Source organism: Neofelis nebulosa, chromosome 7 (genome assembly GCF_028018385.1).
Source record: "Neofelis nebulosa isolate mNeoNeb1 chromosome 7, mNeoNeb1.pri, whole genome shotgun sequence".
NCBI lineage: Eukaryota > Metazoa > Chordata > Mammalia > Carnivora > Felidae > Neofelis > Neofelis nebulosa.
The window spans coordinates 32,729,607-32,755,452 of record NC_080788.1 but is presented as its reverse complement, the minus strand read 5'-3'; the positions used below and the strand labels follow the sequence as shown (position 1 = coordinate 32,755,452).

Here is a 25,846-nt window from a genome sequence, read left to right as displayed (position 1 = left end):
CCCCCATTCTATAGACTGGGCGAGTAAGGCCCAAGAAGGAAAAAGCTAAAGCTCCAGCCCCTTTGTACTCAGCCCAAGGAACTGAGGTGCACCTGGGGTCCAAAATTCACCATCTCCCCAAATAGCCCACCAGCAAGGGGGGGGGTCTCTTAGCACTGACTTCGGAGAAGGGGAGCTCTGGAGGTCCTGGGGAGAGGCTGGAGTGGACAGGAGTCAGGGGCTCAAGCCCAAAGAGACCAGCGATGCTGGGTCCAAAGCAGGGAGAAATGGCCATAGTGGTAGAGACACCCCAGCCTTGCTCCGCCTGCCAGGGCCCCACTTACAGACACACACCCCCAGAGGCTCCTTTCTACTCCCTGCTCCATCCCTTCCTCAGAGGCAGGTCTGTGGCTTGGCTAGGAGCTCCAGGGACTGAGGGAGCACAGCAGCTGTGGGACAGGCAACATAGCTAAAAGCCGGCGGGCCATAGGGCCCCGCGGAGGAGGCCCCAGCAGGCGGACCAGGCTGCCCGAAACCTCCCAACGCTCCCAGCCTGTTGCTTATTCATTCAGAGTGGGAAAGCGCCAGCCCAGCGGCCAGCCAGTACCGGGCTGGCCATGTAAGGCCCCCAGGCAGTCCTGCCTGTCCGGTGCCCTGCAGAGAGCCTCGTGCAGCCCTGGGCACCGCCCCTGCCCTGCCCTGACCCCTTGGCCTCGAAATGCTGTCATCGGAGGAGCCGTCCCGCTCGGGACAAGGCCAGGATGGACAAAGCTAGAGCTGGGGCAGGCAAGGAGCCGTCCTGTCCTCGAGGCCGTGGGAAGAGAAGCACGTACAGGAGTATACTCCTGAGAGCCTCTCGGTCCACCAGGCCTCTGCAGAGGGGCCACCATGGCTGTAGCCCGAGCATGCTGGCAGCTGGGGGCCCTGGTGTGGGGCGCCTGCCTCTGCGTCCTGGTGCACGGGCAGGAGGCGCGGCAGGGGCAGGGCTCGGACCCGGGGCGCTGGCGGCAGCTGATTCAGTGGGAGAACAACGGGCAGGTGTACAGCCTGCTCAACTCCGGCTCAGAGTACGTGCCGGCCGGGCCCCAGCGCACCGACAGTAGCTCCCGGGTGCTGCTAGCCGGCGCACCCCAGGCCCCGCAGCGGCGCAGCCAAGGAGGCCCCCGGCGTCGGCAAGCCCCGTCGCTGCCCCTGCCAGGGCGCGTGGGCTCGGACACCGTGCGCGGCCAGGCGCGGCACCCGTTCGGCTTCGGCCAGGTGCCCGACAACTGGCGCGAGGTGGCCGTCGGGGACAGCACTGGCATGGCCCGGGTCCGCACCTCCGTCTCCCAGCAACGACACGGGGGCTCCGCCTCCTCGGTCTCGGCCTCGGCCTTCGCCACCACCTACCGCCAGCCGCCCTCCTTCCCTCAGCAGTTCCCCTACCCGCAGGCGCCCTTCGTCAGCCAGTACGAGACCTACGACCCCGCGTCGCGGACCTACGACCAGGGCTACGTGTACTACCGCGGCGGCGGCGGCGGTGGCGCGGGGGCGGCGGCCGTGGCCTCGGCGGGGGTCATCTACCCCTTCCAGCCGCGGGCGCGCTACGAGGAGTACGGCGGAGGCGAGGAGCAGCCCGAGTACCCGCCGCAGGCCTTCTACCCGGCCCCCGAGAGGCCCTACGCGCCGCCGCCGCCGCCGCCGCCGCCGCCCGCCGACGGCCTGGATCGCCGCTACTCGCACAGCCTGTACCACGAGGGCACCGCCGGCTTCGAGCAGCCCTACCCCGACCCGGGCCCCGACGCGCCGCCCGCGGGCGGCGGCGCCTACGCCGCCGACCCCCGCCTCGGCTGGTACCCGCCCTACGCCAACGTGCCGCCCGAGGCCTACGTCCCGCCGCGGGCCGTGGAGCCGCAGCCCCCGTTCCGCGTGCTGGAGCCGCCCTACCTGCCGGTGCGCAGCTCCGACGCGCCCCCGCCCGGTGGGGAGCGCGGCGGCGCACAACAGGGCCGCCTCAGCGTGGGCAGCGTGTACCGGCCCAACCAGAACGGCCGCGGTGAGTACCGTTCCGCGCCCCGCCGCCCACCCTCCGGGGGCACGATCGGTCACGGTCATGGCCGGCGAAACTGTTCCATGGGCCTCCCCTGAGCTAAGAAAGGAATTCCACAGCCACCGTGCGTCTCACCTCCCAACCTTCCCTGGGTCCTCTCATCGTTAGTGGCAGCATTTGACCAGGGAGGCCTGGGCTCTGACCCTGGCTTGATGGGTAGGGGCTGGAGGCCAAGCTTTGGGAGGAGGCACCTTCCAGACCTGGTTTGGGTCATCTGGGGACAAAGGGAAGGAGCCCTTCTCCCTGGCCCTCCCTCATTTCAATCAGGGCACCCTTGGAGATGCCCCCGGGCCAGCCACACAGGGTGAAGCAGGGAGCATCAACATCAGAAACCTTCAGGGTCAGCAGGGCCCTAGGGGATGCCCCTGGAGGTGTGGCAAGGTCCCAGGCACTCGCATCTGTGAGCTTGGCCTGGTTGAGCAGGAGGTTAGGGAGGAAGCCCTTCCCCTAGGCAAGAGTCCAGACTAGATGACAGGAGTTTCTTCAGAGGGACAGGGCCAGGGCCAGACTAGAGAGGTAGTGAGGCATTGGCCTGGGTGCAAAATTTAAGGGGATGTCAAAAAACTCAGTAATCAAGAAAAGTAATATTTTAATGGCATTTTTAGATCAACAGTAATGCAAACATTTAAAAAACCTGTGATGAACAAAATATCCAGCCTTTAAGTAGAGTTAGTGGTGCCATGCCAAGCCCTATTGGAGCCTGAGGCAAACTGAAAGCTCAGAAATACTGATCCTGCCTTTATTTAAACTTTTGATATTTTGTTCATCACAGATTTTTTGGCACTAGCTTTGGTTTTTAAAAGTATTGCCTCAAATACTACTCATCTTGGTTCCTGAATGTTTTGGCGCCCAGGCCAGTGTCTCACTCGTTTCGCTCAGCTCACTCTAGTCCTGGGCGTGGGGGAGAGTCCTGGGAGGGAGCTGCCGACAGGCCTCCCTTTTGGCATCTTTTGGGGGGAGAGGGGACGTGAAAGCAGGACCTAGTCTAGGGAAGGCCCAAGCCGTCTGTACGTGAGAACACAGCGAAGGGGCAGATTTCCTTCTTCAGATGGACAACTCCACACATGCTCTTAGCAGGCAGGCTACTGTGGTGAGGGCCCACTTGTGGTCTGGCCAAGGTTAGCTGACTGTTGGCCCATCTTCTGCTGTCCTAGAATTCCCCCTTTCCGCCTCTGTAGCTGCCAGTCCAAAGTCAGCTTTGGTCAAGGTTTTCCGTGCAGTCCCCTGTGTGTCCACATCGCAACCCTGGCCTGCCTCCTCGAGGCGGCAGTCTGTGCCCCGATTCTCTGCTCAGTGCTGAGGTCGCTGCACGGGACTCACCAGGGGAGGGCTGAGCCCTGCAGGGCCCAGGGGCACAGGTACACCGCCCACCCCCCTCCGCCAGCCTTTGCTACTCTGGCTCTGTCAGCACTGGGACTGCTGTCTTGTCTCCAGCCACACTGACCTGGGTGAGAGGCTGCCTCTTGGGGGTGGAGGTTTCTGTCTCCCTAGGGGCAGCTGGAGCCCAAGGCTAGGGGTGAGGAAGGTCCACACTGGTAGCACCCACTCCTTCACATCCTTGGCATAGCACTCAAGTTGGGTGCTGAATCCCACTTTGAGAACCTGCAGGGGCTCAGGACAGGAGCTGGGGGCAGCGGGGGACTTCTGTGATGACGAACATCCTCCTGCCCAGCGTGGCCTCACACACAGCTGGTCCTCACCAGGACCATCCTGCAGCAGGGTGCTTCACAGTTGTGCCTCATTTGCTCCTAGAGCTCCTTGGAGGAGAGGTCATCCCATTTAGAGGGAGCTAAGCTTTCACGGTGGCTCTTCTTAGAATACACAACCTCAGAGTGGGGCTCAGCCAGAAGTGCCCCACTTGCTGGGCAGGGGAGAAAACTGAGACCTCAGATGCCATAGCACTCACTGCTGGCAGAGTCAGGCCTGGGGCTCCCATCTGTGCTCCAAGCCGGTGTGTTTTCTAGGGCCCCCTCTTTGGCCTGACAGTTCTTAAAGTTCAGAGGCCACCCACCAGGGCAAGGCCAAGTCTGGATTGGGGGTGCTTGGCGCTTATCAGGGCCTCTGGTCTTGCTCTTGAGCCCCGCAGTTCATTTGGGGTTAAAGACATTTCCCCCTGAAGGTAGACTACCAGGCGCCCAGTGTGCTGATATGCATCCAATCCAGGCCGTGCTCTGGGGGAGGCATAGCATAGGGGACACATCAGTGCTATGGTTGGGCAGGCATTAGAGGGATGAGCTAGGGGGGCCCACACAAGGGGCCTCCCCAGTCAGGGGCTAGGGACTCAGAGAGGACTTCCCGGAGGAGGAGGTACCCATGCATTGCTGCAAGCGATGGCCATCAGCATCCTCCAGGTGCTCCTTCCCCTAGTCATGGAGGGGATGGTGGGAGGGAGTTGGGGGGGGAGGGTACAGGCTAGTTTGGGGCTCACTAAGAAGCCAAAGAGGGAACTGTACCTTCTCCCCGATCGTTGGTTCCCCCTCCCCACCCTGCTAGGCCCAGACCATGGAAAATCCCAGTTAAGAGAAGGCCAAGCCTTGTGCTTGAGATCAGACCCCCAGGCCCGGTGTGGGAGTCCAGGGCAGATTCTCCGGGACTGACCTCATTCCTCCTGGCCACACACCCAGGGGTCTGAGGCTGGGTGCTGGCAGCCTGTGTGTGTGTGGGCGTGGATGTGTCCTCACAACACCAAACACATGTGCGCGCCGCCCACGTCCCTCCATGTTTGGGCAGTTTCCAAGCGCCTGTCCAGAGCCCGGTTTATTCCTCTGGCGCCTTCACCCTCTTCCCTCCCACCCAGGGCTGGGGCTGCCCAGGCCTCCTGCAATACCATTGTCTCTGACTCTGAAACTTGTAACTGGAGAGAAAACCAGGAAACAGAGGCCCAGAGAGGGTCACATACTTCGCCTGGCTCTCGGCAAATCCATGCAGAGGCCTGGGTGACTGGTGGATTCCCAGGCCCAGCTGTGGCCCCTGCCTTTCCCTCCACCATGGCCAGGCCCTCCTCTCCCAGCCCCTTTTCTCTGCTCCTGCCTCCCCATAGCCTCAGCTTTTCTGAGCTGGTGGTCTTTGGGCTAAGCTGACTCCTGGTCCCAGAAAACCACAACTCTTCTCGCAGGGCTCCCCTTTCCAGCCCCGGCCTCATTCCCCGGCCCTGGCAACCCTCCCTGGCCATTCTCCTGGGGCATCGCTGATGGCTGTGCCAGCCTTGCCTGGCGCCGTCCTCCGTCCCTGTCCTTGCATGGCCAATCAGAGCCCAGGAGGAAGCTGGGGCTGCTCTCAGCCTGTCCCTGGCCAGTCCCTCTACATGTGGGGCGGATAAATCCTTGCAGTGTTGACCATATTATTCTCCCGCTGGAGAGAGTTTTATAACTCCTGAAGGCCTTCAGGATAAAACTTAAATGCCTCAGCCTATTGCTCTAGAACCAGAGGCATCTCTTTCCTTTTCTCCTCCCTGTCTCACGCCCCCACAGTCCCATGGGAACTGGGCTGCTCCTCAACCTGGATGTTTCACCTCCCTGCACACCCAGGGATGTTCCTAGGGTACTCCCCTCTCCATCTAGCATCCTGCACTCAGGAAGCCAGACGGGGCCCCTTAGTCCCTGCGAGCAGCCCAAATGCCTGGCCCAGCCCCTACCCCCCCCCCCCCACGCCCTCCAGGCCACCTCCCCATCTCCAGGTCACCTCCCTACTTCCACAGGGCTTGGAGTAAATGCAGGGAAGGACAGAAGCAGACCTCTACCCAGAAAGTGTCCAGAGTTCAGGCCCCAAGGCAGGGAAGATAATAACAACCCAGCCATTTGCTGAAGGGTACCCGCTGAGCTGGGTGGCTTAAATGTGCGATTTCATTCATTCTCACAGCCTCCTGGAAAGGTAGAGGTTATGCTCCTCTGGCACAGATGAGAAAACTGAGGCCTAGGGAGGTCTCACAGCTGTGCCGCTGAGCCAGAATTCAAACCGAGCCCGTCATCTCTGCCTTGCACGGAGATGACCCCAGGAGGACCCACACTCCACCTACGAGCGGGGGGTGGGGGTGGGGTGGGGGGCAGGGAGAGAGCCTGGGCCTCCTCCACCAGCTCTCTGGGCCTCAGTTCCTCCAACTGCAACCCGGGGACAGAGAATGGCACTAGCGTTTGTGGGCACTTTGCACATCACCCTTCTTCATTCCCGCAGCAGCCCCACCAGCCAGCTACTGCTCTTTGCCCCATGTCATAGATAAGGTGACAGGCTCATTTGCTGATTATCACACGACCTCTTAGTAGTGAAACCAGGATGGCGGTCCCATCCTGGGTTCTTAACGGCCATACGTAATTTTTTAAAATGTTATGTATTCTTGCTTATCCCGCACTCCTCATTTATCCACTCATTCATTTGGCACTTCAACAGAGATCTGACTGTCTGCTGTGTTCCAGGCACTGTGGTGACAGGGTGAGATGGGACAGTGGATCTGCAAGGCCCTGGACGCAGAGAGTCCCTTCTCGGCGTGGTGTCCACAAAGCCTTGCAATTCTCACTGCAGATTCCAGGACATTTATTTCACAAGCACTTCTGTCATTGCTTACTAAGTGTCTTATACTCTTCCTGGAGCTTCAGGATTAGAGGCACTGAATCCTCAGGACAACCCTGGGTATCATTCATCCCCATTTTGTAGATGACTAAGCTGAGGCCCTCAGAGGTTAAGTGACTTGTCCAAGGTCACATCACTGGTGACCGGTAGAGCCAGAATCACAGCTCAGCCTCCCTTCTTCCTTCCCTGAGGTTGCTTCGGGTGCTCCTTCAGGAAGAAATGGAGCCTTCAGGCCGAGGAAGCTGTTGTGAAGGCTCAGGCGAGCTGTGGCAACAGAGGGGCCTGGGTCCTCTTCCTGCTCCCTGTTTGGCAGTTGAAGGTCACTAGTGTTGGAACAAACAAGTTGTGTCCCAGGCAGCCTCGGCTCAGGCAGACTTCCTGTCTCCTCTGTTATCATCCAGTCGTAAGGCCACGTCCTTTCTCCCCTGCTCTCAAACCCTCCATCCCTGCAAAAAGAGACAGTTCCTATTCTAAATAATAATAATAGCCGCTGATATTTCTTGAGCGCTGACTATGCCCCAGACACTATGCTAAGCATTTTGTTTTCTTTTTTTTTTTTTTTTTTTTTCTTTTTCATTTAATCCCCCCAGCAACCCTGTGAGGTAGAGAGTATTATCACCGCCATGGTGCAGACCAGGACTAGGCTAGAGAAGTTCACAGTCCCTCATCCAAGGACCCCAGCCGACTCTCTGGGAAGGATATGGCTCCTTGTCCATTGTTTCTCCCAGGTCTACACCTCCTGGAAAGCCAAAATTTGGACTTCTGCCTCAAGTTCGCAGGCCCCACACAGCCTTCGAGCAGGGTGGGGCGTCATCAGAGCCTTACGGGCACCAGGCTGCGGCCACACTCGACCTGGGAGTTCTGGCCTCTTGTCCCCCCTCCTCCTTCTCCCCTAACCCCGGGGAGCCCCCATCTCGGTGTCCTCTCATCTCTGAAGGGGCCCCCCCGCCCCCGCCAGCAGCCCCGGCCTGCGTCCACCCCACTCGTGTCCAAGCCGGGAACACATGGGAAACTCCCCAGGGCAGTGTCGGAATGGCAGGAGAGGAAGGGAGGGAGGAGGCCGGTGGGCCGCCCAGGCAGCCCACACCTGCTTCCAATTCCCGCGCCGGGCATTCCTGCGGAGCGGCAGTCGGCTCAGAGGCCGGAAGGAAAGGCTGGGTCTTGTCGCCTCCCCTGCTCTGACCTAACAGCCTCCTCGCCGCAGGCAGCCGGACCCATAGGGCCTTTTTGTACGGATTCGGGATCACAGGGCTAGGGTTGGGTCCGGGTCCTCTCCCCCTTGCTGACGGACACTCCGGAACTGGGCATTTTAGTGCCACCTAGAAATGAGGTGTCGGAACGCCAGAGCAGGAAGGGACTCGGGTGGGGAAGCCTTTGCCATCAGAGCCTCAGGAGACAACCCACCCTTCCTCCTGCTTGTAGACCAACTGGAACCATGAGTTTTCCAACCCCAAAGCTGATCCTTTGTCAAAAGAAAGGACTTTTGGAGTCAGTCCCAGCCTTTGCTTGGTAATGAAGTCTGCTCGTGCAGGCAGATGCCACCAGACCCTGCAGGTACTGAGGCATGTGCTCGCCAGGGCACACAGGTGCCAGGCCCCGAGCTGGGTACAGAGAAGTCAGGGGTGCGTCAGACCCAGCCCTGTCCCCTTCGAGATCTCGGCCCAGCAGCCAGAAACCAGGCTACGGGGTGCAGGGGCCCAAGCCCACCACTAGCTCACCCGTGTCTCCAGCCCCCACCTGCCGTGCACCAACCCCCGGACCCACAGCTGGGTGGCAGGTTTCTCATGAGGAAACTCATCCATTCAAGAAATATTTATGGGTTGTCTTACTGCATGCTGGGCACGGTCTAGAGCTGGGTCTTCATTAGTGAAATGAAAGAGACAAAACCGTTGCCTTTGTGGACATTATATTTTCATGCATAAACATAATAAATAGGTAAATAATAGAATGTGGTGAGCACTGATAAGATCTGGAGGGGGAGGGGGGATGAGCAGGTTACTGGTTAAGGTCGGCCTCAGGAAGGTGACATTGGAGCAGAGACTTGAAGGAGGCGAATGAATGAAACACGCAGCAATCGGGAAGGGCATTCCAGTAGAAGAAACAGCCAGTACAAAGGCCCTGAGGCAGGAATTCCTGGGGTGGGGGTAGGGGGGTTCAAGTGTGTTCCCGGTTTGCTCACAGCAGAGTAGCCCAGGAGTTAGGGGCGTGATAGAAGGCAGGTCAGAGAGGTAACAGGACCCTGGAAGACACTGTGAGGACTTAGGCTTTTACTCTCTATCCATTGGAGAGCTACTGCAGGCTTTGAGCTGAGCAGTGACATTTAAACAAGGTCTCTGACCACTAGGCGGGGATGGGCAGTGGGGAGGCCGGCAAGAGGCTGACAGGAGGCTGGTACAGAGATCGAGGCGGAGGTGACAGCGGCAGGCAGGGCGGGAACGACGGGGGTGGGGGGTAGTCAGATTCAGGATCTCTTTTGGAGAGGGAGCTGATGGGGTTTCCTGATGGGCCGGATGTGGGGTGTAAGAGAAAGACAGGGGCCAGGCGTAACACAAAGGCGTGTAGCCTGCACAGCTAGGTCACAGCTGCCATACGCTGAGATGCGAAGGCGGTGGCTGAGCAGGTTTCGTAAGAACGATGAAAGTTCAAGTCCCTGTGAAGGGTCTGAGGGGCAGGGAGGGACCCAGGGGACAGAAGCACCCACAAAGACTTCTGGAGGTAGGGGCAGGGGGCACCCCGCCGCCTGCAGGGGAAGGGAGGGCAGCAGGGGCGGAGGCTGTGTTCACACGGAGCAGAGTGTGAAGGGGTGAGGCGTGCAGGGAGGCAGCGGAGGGAAGGGCGGCTGACCTCCCCAAAGGTGAATGTCTGCCTCCTGCCAGCTCAGCCCCAGCCTGTTCCCATTGTCACTCATCTGAACGCACAGCCCCAGATCCCCTCCTCGGAGTTGGGCCCTGCGGCAGGGAGGAGTGAGGACTGTCTCTCCCAGTCGAGTGGGGGGCAGCAGACGTGAGCTGGCAGAGTGGCGGTCAGGACTGACAAGGTAGGCTTTGGGGCCTGAGGACTGTGTGCCCCTGCAGGGCTCTGGGTGCGTGTATAAGCCCGGAATTCCAAGACGAGACACCGTGGTGTCAGAGGCCAGGGGCAGAAGAGGTCAGGTTTGCTAGCGAGTTGCCTCCTGACCCTGCGGGCTATGAGATCTGAAAGGCCGGGTGAAGGGCAGACCACAAAAGGCCTCAGCTGCTACCCTGAGAAGTCTGCGCTTGATTCTGTAGGCAGTGGGGACCCACTGCAGGCTCTGGGCCTGGCTTTATGGCTCTCATGGCTCCTTCTCCCGGGCCGGGATCGCCCCTTCATGGTAGGATGTGGCGAACCCCACAGCCACCTCGCCGACCTGCTCGCCACACAGGGGTGGTGGCACCACCGGCCCAACCCTGACAATTTAATGTCCTGATCAATTTAATATCAGATGATGATTTCACAGGGCTGGGAGCTGCCCGCCTCCACCCCGGAGGGCCTGTCAGCTCATCTCTGTGTGAGCTTGCTGCTTTCCCTACCTAAGGGCTCCTCTGGAGTCTGGCTGCTGTGCCAAAACATCCTGCTGCACACATATTTCACAACCCACTGACCGGTTCCTGCTGGACATTGTTTATCCTCCAGCCCCAGGCTCAAGAGATTAGGGCTATTTTGCATTCCACTTTCCTTCATCTGCTTCTTGTGAGCAGGAGGCCTGGGGAGGAAAGAGTTCAAAGGAGCTGAGGTTTATGGAACCCACAGAAAGGGGCAAGCCAAGAGGGAAACAGGTGAGGTGTGGGCAAGGGACAGGAATGTAACCACAGGCCCTCTGCACTGGGCAGCCTCCAGGAACCACTGAGCAGGAGGGAACAGATTTCTCATGAAGCAGGAAGGATTTAGGTCAGACAGTGGGAGAATTTCCTGGCTGCTGAAGTATCGTCTGTAGAGGTTGTGAGAGGTCTTGGGCTCTTGCCCGAGGCTGGGGAATAGACCAAAGAGCTCCTGAAAAGTCTTTTAATCTCCAAGTGTTTTGGGAGCCATCAAACTGCTCATGGGCAGGTTAGGCTAGTGTGTCCATAGTCCAGATGGGGAAACTGAGCCTAAGGAAAGGGAAGGGACTGTACAATGGGGGATTGGATGGGACGGCAAACTTGCCTTCTGATGTCTTTCCAGAGAAGGTCCCAGCCAAGTCCTGCCAGGGAAGAGGGAGACAGGCCTCAGCTTCCCCCAGGCTGGCATGTAGGCCAGCTTGGGGTGGGGAGCATGGCCGACTGTCCAGAGCACCTTGTGAAGGGGCCCTGGATGCCCACTCAGAGGAAGCTCCAGGGACGGAGCAGGAATGCAGAAGAGCCTTATCCTCGGTTCTGTGTCTTCCCTGCCCTGGAGGGTCTGACGGGGTCCCCTCCAAGGCTGCCTGCAGCATGGCCTTGGGACCTGATTCACCTATGCCCAGCCCCTCCCCAGCGGAGCAGCAGCCTGGCTTCAGCTACCCCAAGGGCCTTTACTGCCCTCTGACTCAGTGTTCCTCTAACCCTGGCCCAGACCCTGGGGCAGCCTGAATCCCTATGTGCCCAACCCCCACAATCAGCACATTGCTTCTGGGGAAGGGTGCCCAGGACTGGCCCAGAGCTCCAAAAGGCCTTGAGTAGGATAGAGAATGATCAGAGCTGGATAAATGGAGGCAGTGAGGCCTGGAGAGGACCCAGTCCTGCCTCGGGTCACGCAGAAAGTCTGTGACAGAATGGGGTAAGAGGCCAAGCTCCTGTCTGCCTCCTGGGAGCGGAAGGCAGGATGCTGTTGGTGACCAGGGACTCCTTGGGTAGCCTGGGCAGACCGTACAGCCACACTTGCCATGGTTGGCCCCATCTTGGGTGTCCAACCCAGAAGACTGGCCATATTGGCCACGGAGGGTACACACTGTGGAGTCCTATTTAACAATGACAAATAATGAGCTAGGTAGATCTTAAAAGTTTAAAAATTGACTGAAAAATCAAGAAACAGGATGAGACTGTGAAACAATATCATTTATGTACTCTAAGGATACATACCCACCCCCAACACGGTGCAGATTTTATACAGAGACACAGATGTTCAGGGACATATCTGAAGGTCAGGGGTGATGATGAAGGTTAAAAAAAAATGTTATTCTGGGGCACCTGAGTGGCTCAGTCAGTTAAGCATCCAACTTCAGCTCAGGTCATGATCTCACAGCTTATGAGTTTGAGCCCCACCTGGGGCCCTGTGCTGACAGCTCTGAGTCTGGAGCCTGCTTCGGATTGTGTCTCCGTCTCTACTCCTCCCCCACTTGTGCTCTGTCTCTCTCTCTCTCTCAAAAATAAATAAACACTAAAAAAATGTTATTCCAAAAGGGGGAGCCTTGTGTAGACCAGTGATAATGGTTTGTTTGCTCCGAAATGAGAATTATGCTGAATTCAGTCTCTGCATTTAAAGAAATGGGGGTGTCTGGGAGAAGTTCCCACTGGAACCCACTCTATAGAATCTCCAGTGCTAGGTCCAAGGGCTGCATGATTCCATATATTCTGGATAAAAGGTTCCAGGCCCTCCTCAAAATTGTATCTCCACGACTGAGGGTTCTCCTGCCTTCCGAGTAAGCCTTACCCTCTCTCTAGAGACTTCCTTTTAAAATGCACACTTTTGGGGATGGGGGATAAGCACATGGTCCAGTTATAACTGTCTTTCACTCCACATTGGCCACCCTGCCTGGAGGGCCTGGTTGTACCCCATAAGCCAGAAACGGGAGACCAGTCCCCTATTCCTGCATCCGCGAGCCCCCGCTCAAGCCTTCCCTCACCCCCTTGTGACAACACATGGGCTGCCCCCCAAGTCCCGGCCCTTGGGGGCTGAGATCTCAAGCCTGCAGGTCCCACTGCTGATGGAATGCCTCCTGGGAGAGCAGGCGGAGAAGGAGGCATTGTTCCTTCCTAGAGAAACATGCCAGCTGAGGGAAGGGCCTGGGGTTCCCAGGGGATCCCCTCCTCTGAAAGGCATAGGGGGACCCAGCCTGAACTCCCAAGGCTACTTTCTTTTCCAGCAGTGTGACAGAGGTGGAGTATGGCCAGGGGAAGCCAGTTAAGGGAGTCACAGGACCCCTGTGATGATCAAAGATACAGAACAAAGAAGATAAAATAATAGGAGTGATTCCGTTTAAGTTCTAGAAAAGGCATAACTGTCTAAGGTGATTGAAAAGCAGATCAATGGTTACTTGGGGTGGTTGGGGGAGGAAAGAACTTACTGGGAAAGGCAGGACAGAACTTTCAGGGACGATGGAAACAATAATTAGCTTGATGGTCGTGGTAGTCACGCTGTGTATACCATTTGTCAAAACTTATCAAACTGTGTATCTTAAATCTGCATTTGACTGTGTATAGATTATACTTCAAAAAAGTTCATTTGTATAAAAAGAGTGATAAGTAGAGTCCTAGGAGGGGGTGGGGAGCTCCTCCTAGGGCTGCTGCAACTTACCGTGCAACCATGGGCAAATTCATTGCCCTCTCTGAGCCTTGGTTCCCTCCAGCACCTCCATGTGCCCCGGTGCCTTGCAAGGAACAGGGTAAAATATGAAGTATTAAGCCACTAATCACTAAAGAAACTTGCCTGACAGAGGCCAATGGGACGGCGCAGTTAGTCAGCCCCAGAGCATGGTGGGTTGCCTGCTTAGGGGGTGAGTGGTACCCAGTGCAGGATCTGGAGGGAAGTAGACACAGGTAAATACGATGAAATCTAATTATAGATCAATACAGATCCAGCGGGGAGACAGGAGAAGTATGTGAGCCTGGAATGTCACTGCCAGTCAAGGGAGACTTCTTGGAGCAGAAGGCACCCGTGTGAATCTGAGATTCCTCAACAGTAAGAGGAAGATGGTCACCTGTGGCCAGGGTCAGGGCTCAGATTGTGACCAGCAGCTCTGAGCTGTCTGTCCTTAGTCTTCCTCCGGAATCCCCACATGTAGATGCTACAGGTGCCCCTCCCCCCATGGCTTTGGAATTTACAAAAACCAAACAAACAAACAAACAAAAAAACACCTCCACCCACTCAGTTATAACCAACAAGGATTAATGATGTCAAAGCAATTCCCTAAAAATGGTTTTAAGTACAGAGTTTTTAGTCCATAATCTTGAGGTTCCGAGTTGTTGATAGGTGTCAGACCTCAGTGTGTGGCCAAAATTAGGGCTCAGTATAGGAGCAGGGTCGGGGCTCAGTCACAGGCCAGGAGTGGCACCAGCCCTCGCTGACCCTGAGTACTTCTGGCCTCTTCCATAGCTGGCTTTTCTAACTTCCCTGGACTGCACAGCCACTCCATGGAGTGGCCTAGAGAGGAAGGGTCGGGCCAGAAAAGCTTTGAGGAGCCATCTGTGCATTGTTTATTGAAACCGGGCCTGGGGTGGGGGAGGCAGGCCGTCTGGTGCCAAATACTGGATCTCGTGAGGCTTCAGGCCCAGCTAACCCACCCCCACTTGTTGCTATGGGAAAGGCACTTTGATGATGGGGAGAGGGACCATTCCCGTCTTCCTCACCTCCCCCGCCCCCCCCCCCCACCCCACCAGAGGCTTCCGGGGACCAGAGTGCGAGAACCACCTTGGCACCGAGGTGGACCCTCGCTTTGAGGGCCCTAGGATCCCTTGGGAAATGACTGCAGGCATTCCTGGAGCTTGAGTAATGGGACCGAGGCTGGCCAAGACGGCCCCCCTCAGCCAGGAGCCACCTCATCCTCACCCACCCTTGTGCTCCAAGCTTCCTCTCCATTCCGAGTAGGTGAGATCACGCTGGCTGCCTGGACCAGGCTCCCGCATGAGGCCCAGACCCAGGGTGAGCGGGGCTGGGGTCTGGAGCCCAAGGGATGTGTGTGTGTGAGGGTCTGCCTCACCTTCGGGACCTGGAAACTGACAAGGGTTTTGGCAGCAAGAAGAGGGGCCGGAATCCGATCTGTGTGACTCAAGTCCCCGTACCTTACTTGTCCCCCAAGAGCAGAGAGCTTGAAAGAAACTAAGCAACCTGTAGGCTCATGTCATTGCTTATCTGCCAGAATCCCCGAAGCCTGAGGGTGAGGGGACAAAGAGCCCCCGGCTCGCAAACCTGAAGTCAGTGGCCAAGCTGGGATGGAGCTGAAGGCTCTGGAGTGCCCCCTGCCCACCTCCTACCCCGCCCTGCCCCCACCACTCCTGCACCCCGGCACCAGATCAGATCTTTCCTTCTTTATTCCAGTGCGGAGACGGTCTAGACACCTGAGTTTGGTTTCTGCTAATTCCTAATTACGCTCCCTGGGACCAAGTTGTGCACAGAGGTGGGGGAGGTGCAGGGTGGACAGATCCCTGGCTGTAGCATGTCCCAGGGTACAAGTGATCACAGGAGCTGAGCAGACTCCTGACTTCCCTGGGTCCTGCAGGGGAGGAAGCTGGGCCCCTCAGGTTGCAGGCCAGAAGCTGCAGACAGGGGAGGGTGCGGTCAGGTCTGGGGGCCGATGGCAGGAAGAAAGGAATCCTGAAGAAGGTCGGGCTGGGCGCCCAGTCCGAGAATCCTGCCCTGTCAGCAGCCTGCTCTGGGGATGTGTTTTCCCACTAGCCCTTCCCTTCCTGTCCACCCCACTTGTGCCAACCAGCACTTACCTGGCCCTGCCCATGAGCTCTCTGGGACCCACGTGGGGCCAGAACCCAGGGCTCTCCTGGTGGTTCAAGAAGAAAGCTGTCTGCAGATGGGGGCTGGGGTCCGGAGGCCTGGGGAACAAGGACAGGGAGGCAGTGTCCGGAAATTGCTTGCTTCAACTTAGTCCTGCCTCCAGGCCCTTGTTCGTGCTGGTCGCCCTGCCAAGAATACCCTCTCCTCTTCTCTGGCTCACCAAACCTTATCCAGCCTCCCAGACCTCGCTCACATCCCAGCTCTTCCAGGGGGCGCTCAGAGGCTCCCACAGCATGGAGGTCCCCCACCTCTCTGGCCCACACCTGAGCCCAGGGGAAACAGTTCCAGTCACACCCCTGGCTCAGGTTGGGAGGCTTCCTAGAGGAGGCGACAGCCTGTGTAGAGGAAGGAGAACAGCAAAGGGTGCTTGGGGCTGGGGAGGTCTCTGGGCATTAGCCGTGGCCAGCCTGACACCCCTCGATGCCAACTCTTTCCCCCACCTCCATCTACCCCACTCCATCCCCAGGTCTCCCTGACTTGGTCCCGGACCCCAACTACGTGCAAGCATCCACTTATGTCCAGAGAGCCCACCTGTACTCTCTGCGCTGTGCTGCGGAGGAGAAGTGTCTGGCCAGGTAAGGAGGTGACGACGAAGCATGGAATGTCCAGACAGGCTCTGGGGCTCACCCTGAGCCTGTGCTCATGCCAGCCAGGCTGCCTACAGTCTGAATGACCCTGGCCAAGCCTCTGAGCCTCTCAGGACCCTGACCTCTTCATCTGTGAGCCTTGCCTGCCCGCAGGGAGTCAGGAAGAGAAGGGAACAAGTGAGCATTTCTGTATAGGTCACTATACGAGGAACTTTACTGGGGCATTTAATCTTCACTCCAGCCCTGAAAGTATGAAGTCGCCCCACGCGACTGGGGAGCAAAGAGAGGAACTAAAACTTTTCCAATCTGAGCTGCCTCATGAGAAGGTACTCCCGCAAGGACCCAGGGAAGTCCAATGGGGGAACGAGCCTTCAGGATAGAGGGCAGGAGTACAGAGCCCTCTCCAAGGAGGACAGGTGTGGCTCTCCAGCAGGGGCAGTGGGCGCGGGTAACAAAGGGGCCCCAGTTATGCGTGGCAGTAGAGAGACCGGGAAAGGAGACCAGTTTGCAAGAACTGGAAGGTGAGCACAGTCAACTCTCTGTTATTCCTGGGCAACTCTGCCTCCTGCAGCCCTTGCTTCTGAATTTATTAACGGCGAATATTCTGTTCAAATACATATGCTTTGGGGACATCTCCCTGTGCTAAAAGAATCTGTTAGAGATTACATTGTCCTGACTCGTTTGTTGACATCTCTCTATGTTGAGAACATCTATTTTTCTTAATTACTTGCTGCCTTCCCCCACTCCCCTTGGAGTCTTTATTTACTTTCACTTTTCAGTATCTGGGAAGCCCTTTGGAATTTCCACATTTTCCCACTTACGGACTTGCTAGTGCACTGCCACTCAGTAGCTGACCACAAGGCCTTCTCTGTCTGTCACGGGATAAGATGCTTACACCAGATTGTAACTTCACCCACCGCTTCCTAGGTCCAGAATGTCTGGCCCTTGATCGTGGGTGACCAAAAGCACGGAAAACGAGACTGCGGATAAGGAGGTCCACTGTACCACTCAGCTGGCCTGCCCAGTCAGGTCTGGTCTCCCCTCAGTTGTCCCTGGGAAGGGAGCATAATGATCGTGTTCCTGCTGTCACCAGTCCCTCCAGCAGTGAGCACCTGACAGCCTGCAAGGCAGTCCACTGAAGCTGAGTTTTGAAGAGTTTGAGTCAAAGCTAAATTATCATCCCATCTTCATGAAGCACCCTGTGGGCCCAGACCCGAGCTCCCAGATGGGCTGGGGAAGAGGCAGCCCGGCCCCCTGTCCTGGGCCACTGGAGAGCGGCCCCTCAGCCGTCCCGATGACAGGACCCAGTCACAGAGACTGGGAGGAGAGCTGGCATGAGTGGCTCACGGTCAGAGGAGGAGAAAATGGTCAGAGGAGGAAAGGCCAGCAAGGGCCGAGGCGGCAGAGGAAGCTGGGCACGGGGCACAAAGCTAGAAGAGCCAGCGGAACTGAGGCCTGGGATGGTGGGGCTCCCCGGGATCACGGGCGGCGTGGGCTGCAGGCAGGGCCCAGACCAGGGAGGGGACGTGCTCCAAGTCTCACCGCGAGTTTGTGGCCAAGCCGGGCCTAGAACCTAGACCCTGATGGGTTCCCACGGTGTGCTGGGCTGAACAGAAGGGCAGGATTTAACTGAACAGAGGGAAGGGGGATGTTTTGTTCCAACCCAGACACAGACAGATTCCAAGCCTCCCCCAGACAAGGCCAAGGGCCTTACGTCCTGGCAGACAGAAGCCTGCACCGCCTGTTGTGCAGACATCCTCTCAGAGAGAGCTGATCCCCACAACTGGCCACCTCCTGCCTCTGGCTTTAGGGCCCAGACCTTAATGAGTGCCAGGGGAGTGCCCCTGAGGCCGGCCTGGACGATTATCAGCAGTACTCTGACGAAGGGGGGGAGCTCCAGTCAGCCCTTCTGCACGTGTGTGTCTCTGCTGCCTCCCTCCCCTCGCTGCTGTCCCTCACGCCTCTCCTCCCCCTCCCCTTCTCTTTTCACAAAGCCCATGTCAGCTGGGAATTGGGGGTCAGCAAGCAAATTGTGAGCAGGCAGTCTGCCTCAGACCTGTGCTCCCCAAACAGAAAAGGGCAGATCGTTGTTCCAGAAGCCACACCGTCAGGGAAAGGACCTAGTCACACCCACCTAGCTCAGAGGAGCATGTGGCATCAGGCTGTGCCATAGGCAGTGCTGTTAGAGCTGTGATCACAGGCCATCAAGGGTCTTCTTTGTGGGGCAATCAAGGCAGACTTCCTGGAGGAGGGAGCCTGTGTTGCGCTTAGGAGGCTGGGTGAGTTCTAGGTCCGAGGAACAGCACGGGCAAAAGTATAGATTAGCATGAGTGAAGTGTGTTTTTGAGAAACAGTGTCTGAAGCTGGAACCCAGGATGTGTGGGGGAGCAGCAGGGCAGACAGGAACGGGAAAGTGAAGAGACTCTGACATGGAAGAGCCCGAGCCTGTGTCTTAGTCCTGCACCTGAGACATGCCGTACTTTGGTCAACAACCGGGGCCCCATCCAGAGGAGGGACCACTTATCAGAATCTCCTGGATGGGCCCATTCTTAAAAAGCCCTCCAGAGATATCGATAGGTCCCCCCACCCCCCAGAGGCTGTCCCCCACCGAGAGTCACCTGCAGATGAGATTGTCATCACCAGACCAGACGCTGCTTTAGAAAGACTCCGCTGGCAGCTGCCGGCCACAGGGTGGAAGCCGCAAAGGAGGGTACAGCCAAGCCCGTGTGGTCAGGAGAGACAGGGAGAGACCTGAGCCCCAGCCTCAGTACAGGGAGTCAGTTGTGAGGACGGTCAGGGACAGGTCAGCTGGCTCTGGGCATTGGTGACACGGCACCCAGCCCCACCTCGGTCCCCCACCCTGTCCCTGCAGCACGGCCTACACTCCCGAGGCCACTGACTACGACGTGCGGGTGCTACTCCGCTTCCCCCAGCGAGTGAAGAACCAGGGCGCCGCGGACTTCCTCCCGCACCGGCCGCGGCACGCCTGGGAGTGGCACAGCTGTCACCAGTGAGTGGGGCCCTCTTCTCCCCCATAGGTGCCAGGGGAGGGGCAGGTGCTGGTGGGAGGGCCCGGGTGGGGCCCCTCCTCTCCCCCCACCGTGTATGTGCTCAGGGAGGGGCAGGCGCTCCCGGGAGACATTTGCTGCCATGGATCCACCACTGGGGCAAGAGTTCCTTAGCAAAAGCTAGACTGCAGGAGGGGGACCTAGGAGGATCCGTCTTAGGGGACAGAAATGTCTAGAGTATGGGGAATTGCCCGAGGGAGGCTGGTACAGGTAGGAGCCCAAGAAGGACGCGAGGAATCCTGAGGGGGTGCCCTCCCAGGGGACCTGGCCAGGTGGGGAGCCCCAGAGACCCTGCCCTGAGGGACACGGGGAACCAAGGAGCCCCAGGAGCCCAGACTGGTCAGGAGGCGGTGTTACAGGAAGTCCAGGGGTGACTAGGCCCCCTTCTTTCCCTCCTCTTGTCCTCTGCCCCCAGACATTACCACAGCATGGATGAGTTCAGCCACTACGACCTGCTGGATGCAGCCACAGGCAAGAAGGTAGCCGAGGGCCACAAGGCCAGCTTCTGCCTGGAGGACAGCACCTGTGACTTCGGCAACCTCAAGCGCTACGCATGCACCTCTCACACGCAGGTCCGGCCAGGCGAGGGCACCGCGGTGGGGACACTGGAGCATGGGGGTGAAGCCTGCCCAGGGGAGTGGGGCCAGGGGGGACCAGGGAGCAGAGAGCGATGTTCAGCTGGGCCAGGCTGAAGACAGGTCAGCGCCAAGGCTCCACTCAGCTCCGTCAGAGCAAGGGTCTTCTCACGGGTCATCAGGCCACCACAGGGCCCTGTGGGGGCCGCCCACCCGCCTCCCCTGCCTGGGCCCCTCCCTGCATCGCCTCCCAGGTGTGCTGCCCAAGGAGAGAAAGGAACATTGCAGCGAAATGTAGATGGCGTGGTGTTCCATTGCCTGGTCGTCCACCCAAATCCACCTTTCTATCAGTCTGTCCAAACATCCACCGAGTGTCTATCTGTCCTGCCCCTCTGTCTCTTCATCCAGTCCTCCATCCATCTCTCCAGCCATCCCCCTCCTTCAGTCCCTTCCACCTGGCTATTATACCTCCCTGTTGTCTCTCTGGTCTATCCACCCACTGGCTTCAGAAGGGACACACCCTGGGGCACCTGGGTGTTTAGGTCGGTTGAGCGTCTGACTCTTGATTTCAGCTCACGTCATGATCTCGCGGTTCTTGGGTTTGAGCCCCACACCCGGCTCTGGGACTCTCTCTTTCCCTCTCTCCCTCTCTCTCAAAAATAAAGAAATACACTTTAAAAAAATTTAAAAAAAGAAGGGACACACCCACTCTGAACAGCTACCCCGGGCCAGAGGAAGGTGGGGCCAGACTGCTGGAAAGGCACAGGGTGGCACCCCAGCCTTGATCCTGTCCCCTCTTCCCAGGGCCTGAGCCCCGGCTGCTATGACACTTACAACGCGGACATCGACTGCCAGTGGATTGACATAACTGATGTGCAGCCCGGGAACTATGTCCTCAAGGTGGGCCTCCTGGTCTGGGCCACTCCCCCTACTATTGCTTGTGCTCAGTGCCCCTGCCTCTGGGATATGCTTTAGCCACTGGGACACCCCCTCTTCCCCCAGCTGCTGAGGTGGCATCCTGGACATCAACCTGGAGTGGGGGTCTCCTCTTCCCCCTGGAGGCTCTTAGCCTCAGGCCGACAGAGCCTCTCTTTCCATAGAGACACCAAGGCACCTTCGGCCCGGGTGCGGTGATGCTATAGGAGGCAGTGACACTGTCTTCCCTAAGCGACAGAGGATTTGAAGTGCGGTGCACCCCCCTGTCTGCAGACAGGGCAGGCTTTGTGCCATCTGGAAGGGGACCCTGCCATTCTCTGAAGAGACCCTCCACTCCTCACAGTGACCCCTGCAAAGCCCAGGGCTCCTGTGACCAAGAGTCCCTTCTGGCCTGAACCCCTCCTGCAATGAATGCTACTCCAGAGCCACTTCCCTGGGGGTAGGGTGAGAGTGGGTAGAAAAGCATGTTATGGACACACAGCCCCATGTGGTACATCCATGCAGGCTGTGCTGGGGCCGGGGCATCACGGTCTCACCTGGGGAAGTCAAAGGTCAGCCTCCTCTGTGAAGGTGCAAAGCAAAGGTGGGGAACCATTCCACCAGGGCCCCTGGACCCGCAGCTCCACACCCCAGAGCAGCAAAGACAGAGCTGTGAGCAGTGACGATGGGCTTGGGAGGTGCTCTAACCTGCATGAACACAGCCTGTCGGGAAAGCTGCATTCAGAACACAGCAACCCGGAAGCCACTGGTTACAGTCCGGTCCCAAGCACCTCCCAGCAGGCTCAGAGGCCCCTCTGCTCAACTCACCCAGGGGCCAGGGTGCTTCTCCTTCCCTTGGTTCATCCACTCACCAGACGTGTACAAAGGCCCCTCTGAGTTCCAGGCACTAGGGACTGGAACCGCATAAGTAATGCACAATTCCTGCCCTTGGGGAGTGTAAAGGATTTAAAAGTAACATGTTCTTCCATGTTCTGCAAATATAAGTCTGGGTGTAGCCTGCCCCAGTGAAGCGCCCCCTCCCCAGTTAATCCGACGTTTAGAAGGCTTCCTGTGTCCCAGTGGTTCTTCAGACAAAAGGCACGGGTGGGCCATCATCTCACTGAGCGTCAGGTTCTCCAGCTCCAGGGCGGGAGATGCCACCTGGCAGAGACAACCCTTCCATCGGTCATGTAGACAGGCATGGGTGGTAACAGGGTGCCAGCCTCAGACTCAGGAGACCAGCCTTGGTATCCCTGCCCAGCCCCTGCCCCCCATTCACTGCTGTGTTCCCTGGGGCAGTGACTCAACCTCTCTGACCCTGAGTGCCCAATGGAGGGCCCACCTGGCCCAGGCTCTGGCTCCGGGGAAGCTTCCCACATTCCTATAAGGGTGATCTGGCGATGTTTTCTTTGACCACGAGCTGTCTCTTCTTTCCTCTCTCTCTTTCCATGTCTCTCCACCAGTGTGGCTCTGTCTCCGTACCTCTTGGTCTTGAGGGGTCTTCCTCCATCGTCCTATATCCTTCTGTCGTCTGTCTCCTCCACGTCTGTCTGTCTGCGTCTCCGGGGCCTTCCCTAATGACCAGGTGAAATGCAGCCCCCTGACCAGGTCCCTTTGCCCTCTCCTCCCCTCCTTCTTCAGGTTCACGTGAACCCGAAGTATATTGTTTTGGAATCTGACTTCACCAACAATGTGGTGAGATGCAACATTCACTATACAGGTCGCTATGTTTCTACAACAAACTGCAAGATTGTCCAGTAAGTGCACACCCACCACCCTCCCCTCCCCAGCCCCTTTTCTACCCTTGAGGTGGGGGAGGGGGAAGGGGGGGGAGGGAGAGCAGCAAGCAGGGCTGTATGAAATACACAAGATACCTGTGCTTTGGGTCACCTTCCTAGCCAAACCCAGCTGCGCCTGGGCCCAGCCCACAGGCTAAGCAGGAGGAGCCTCGTCCATGCCAGCCCCAGGCTGAGTGCTCGAGGTGGAAGCCGGGCCCTGGCGTGCTGATCTGGGGCCAGATTGTGTGGCTCCAGGTGGGAACCAGCAGGAGGCAGCATAATTGGGTGGAAGTCTGCAGTCCTGCCTCTGAGGCTTCCTCACTCTGTGACCATTGGGCAGTTCGCCTCACCTCTCCGAAAACTACTTTTCGCAACTACAAAATAGGCCCTTCCCCTGTAGGCCTGTGAGACTGAAAGATTGAAAGGCCTGATGTCTGCGGGTTGGAGAATCCTTCATAATGGTGCTCAGTGAATCGTTAGTGGCCTTATCAAGTGGATTGAGTTAAACAGCCCCGAGTTAGAACTGATACTGGCTGGAATGAGCTTTCATCCACGCCTGGGCCCAGTGGTAGGGGAAGCTGATGGACTCTGGCCCAAGCCTTTGGCGGGGTCCTCAGTTGCCACTTTGCAGAGGGACCCTCTGCTTACAAACTCACAAAGAAACCCCACCCCACCCATGTGAATTTAAAATGATCAGACCACAGCAACTCTTTTCCATTTAAAAACAAACAAACAAAAAGCCCAGGAGTTGCTTTAGGCCATCAGCTGGGTGACAAATGGCAGAGATTCTAAGGCCCAGAGAGTCAGCATATGCTTATCAATGATTGACAGGTAGGAAGTTTAGCCTGTGACCAGGCTCAAGGCTCAGTGTGTGACCAGGGGCAGGGCTCAGTGTGTGACCAGGATTAGGGCTCAGTGTGTGACCAGGATTAGGGCTCAGTGTGTGACCAGGGTCAGGGCTCAGTGTGTGACCAGGATTAAGGCTCAGTGTGTGATCAGAGTCAGGGCCCATTTAGATACAGCCCTTTTACCCTTGGCTGCTACCATTAAACTAACTGTTCACACACACCACCCCCACCCCCACCCCCACCCCCACTACACCACGTATGCTAAAAATGAGAACAGCAGCCTCTAGTTGAATACAGAGATCAGATTCCTCATAAATTGAATTTGATCAAAATTGTCAAGGTCACAGAGTCTGTCTAAAACAACGGACTCCTGCCCCATCCCTGGCAACTTGGCTCTCTCATAGGCCTGGGTTTCTGACCTCCTTCCTCCTCAGGGCCTCTCTTATTCAGCCATTCCTAGTTCAGGGGCCATCTCAGTGGTAGAGGGCCTCTGGGAAGCAATTCTGGGGAAGGAGAAAGAGGAAGGAAGGAAGGAAGGAAGGAAGGAAGGAAGGAAGGAAGGAAGGAAGGAAGGAAGGAAGGGGCACATAAGAAAAAAGGGGGTCGAGGGATACGCAGGGAAGCAGGGAGCCTGCATCCCTCTCTTGTCCTGCCTGCTGCTGGGAAAGGTTGGATTGAAAAGCATCCCATTTTCCGGTGATGCCATGAGCTAGGCCCCTCAGCAGGGCAGACAGAGAAGCAGCCCCATGCACCCCTCCAGCTCCCCTGGGGCCTGTGGGCCAGGGAAGGCTGAGGCCCTTCTTTCCAAGCCCTTTACATAAGTGCTTGGAAAGGCTCAGGTCTTATTAGAGCGTCTCTGCTACCCTGACCGCAGGCGGGCGGCCGGGCCAGCGCACAGGAAGCCGGACGCAGTGTTCCCAGAAAGGCCATGGGACTGACGCCTGTGGGTTTCGCTCATGTTTCTGAAAAGGAAGAAGGAGGCTTTTTTGAAAAGTACTGAGTTAGAAAAAAAAAAAAAAAGTGTTTCCAGACAGTAGCAGCTCTACTAATGGCCTAGAAAACACTGTGGAACTCGGGGCATGGGAGGGGGTGGTGCAGAGACCGCACCCTGCGTGGGTCGGTGAGTCCATGAAACCCCTCTTCTTGAAGCTGGGGCCTCCCGTCCCAGGGATCTGGGCTGTGGAAGGGGAGCCCTCAGCTTGGGAGGCAGAGGTGGGCTTGCTGACAGTCGAGTGAGGGGTCCTGCCCTGCAGCCTACCACTGTTCTCTTTCTTTCCTTAGATCCTGATCTTGGAGAGGATGGACACACGGCCAATGTCCCCACTTCCCAAAGCCGGCCCGGCTCCCCAGGAAACCTCCTGCCAGGACAGACCTGGCCCCGAGGGGCCCAGCCCCCACCCACAGGCAGGGGCAGCTGGAAGCCACAGGCATCCCTCCCTGCCGGCCTCAGGGAGCAAACGCAGACCGAAACCACAGGGATTCCGGATGCCAGGCCCAATTTTGTACTTAACTCTTCTCTACAACGTTATTTTGTCGATGGTTGGTTTTTATTTTTTGTATTTTGGCCTTACCACAGAGCAAGATTGCCCAGGCCCCGGGCTGAATAAAACAAGGTTTTTCTACTCTGTGGTTCTGCATGTGGCCTGCCGGCTGGACTGGCCAAAGCAAAGTTGGGCTCAGGGGACATCCTCGGGCTTCTTCCTTCCCCTAGCAGAATGTGGAAATGGCAGCCGCCACCTTCCAGGACCACAGCTTGACCAAGAGGGCATCCAGCCCAGTGTGGAAACCCCGTGGGTTTATCCCAAGGCCAAGCCCACAGTGTGGGAAGGGGCTCACATCCCTGAGAGAGGGGTCCTGGCAGGATGGGGTGGGCAGCTCTAGCCCACTAACCCCTCCTCGGGGTCTCCTTCCTCTGCCTCCCCTCCTCCTGCAGCCTCGCCATCCCCCCCACCCCTCACTTTCTCCCACAGTCACTCACTCTTCCAGCCACCTACTGTCTTACTCACATATTGAGTTCCAACTGAATGCCGGGCCTGTGCCAGGGCTGAGCATCAGTCTTGCTCTCGGGCAGTTCACAGGGCAGGGAGGAGAGTGTTCACCACACCTAGTGAGACAGCCCCAGGGAAATGGTAGAAACTTCTGAAGGCAGGTGGCATCTCCCAGGAAGGGAAGGGACAAGAATCTACTTGGCCGAGGGGAGTCCGGGCAGGAAGAAGCAGAAGGAAGGCACCTCCCCTCTGTCCCTCCCACTAGCCCTTAGGCTATCTCAGCTGGCCCCTGCTGCTGCTGCTGGCCTCCTTCTTTCCTAGGGGATTAACACTAGTGAGAAAGGGTAGGGCACTTGGTCCAAGAACCAGGGCTCTAGGGTCCAGGGCCAATTCTCCTGCTCACTGGCTGGGTGACATTGTGAAGGACATTGTGGAGAGGGAGGGCTTCTTGGAGCCACACAGTTCTAGAAGCCCTAGACCCACTCCAGCCCACTGGAGCCCTTGGACCACTCCCCAGCCCAGTCAGCAGGACGGGGTGAAGCATGGCTGCACCCTCCCACCTTCCCCGACTGAGCCGTGAGAGGCTTCAACTCTCCCCTGGCACAGGGTGGGTGCTGAGACCCTGCCACTCTCTGTGAGGGACTGGAGAAGCCTGTCATCCAAGGGCCCCCCCATTCTGCTGTATTTCTTGCCCATGTATGCCTCAGGGATGCTGTCTGATTCCAGCCCCACCCCTCTCCTTTCTAGGTGTCC

General features: G+C 57.7%; 1 protein-coding gene across 1 annotated transcript; it reads left to right on the top strand.

The window, feature by feature from the left end:
* The first annotated feature begins 530 nt into the window (after positions 1-530).
* Positions 531-24,727, top strand: LOXL1 (lysyl oxidase like 1). Its single transcript, XM_058737095.1, has 7 exons — positions 531-2,014; positions 15,801-15,909; positions 18,794-18,931; positions 19,405-19,561; positions 20,369-20,464; positions 22,121-22,236; positions 24,387-24,727. The coding sequence occupies exons 1-7, from the start codon at positions 868-870 to the stop codon at positions 24,391-24,393; spliced, it is 1,770 nt and encodes a 589-aa protein (XP_058593078.1). The 5' UTR covers positions 531-867; the 3' UTR covers positions 24,394-24,727.
* The last annotated feature ends 1,119 nt before the right edge of the window (positions 24,728-25,846 follow it).

Excerpts from the sequence above, each read along its gene's own strand:
- LOXL1 (XM_058737095.1), top strand. The coding sequence starts at position 868 with ATGGCTGTAGCCCGAGCATGCTGGCAGCTGGGGGCCCTGGTGTGGGGC. Across the intron at positions 2,015-15,800 it reads GCCCAACCAGAACGGCCGCG|GTCTCCCTGACTTGGTCCCG; the intron begins GTGAGTACCGTT and ends CTCCATCCCCAG. Across the intron at positions 19,562-20,368 it reads CATGCACCTCTCACACGCAG|GGCCTGAGCCCCGGCTGCTA; the intron begins GTCCGGCCAGGC and ends CCCTCTTCCCAG.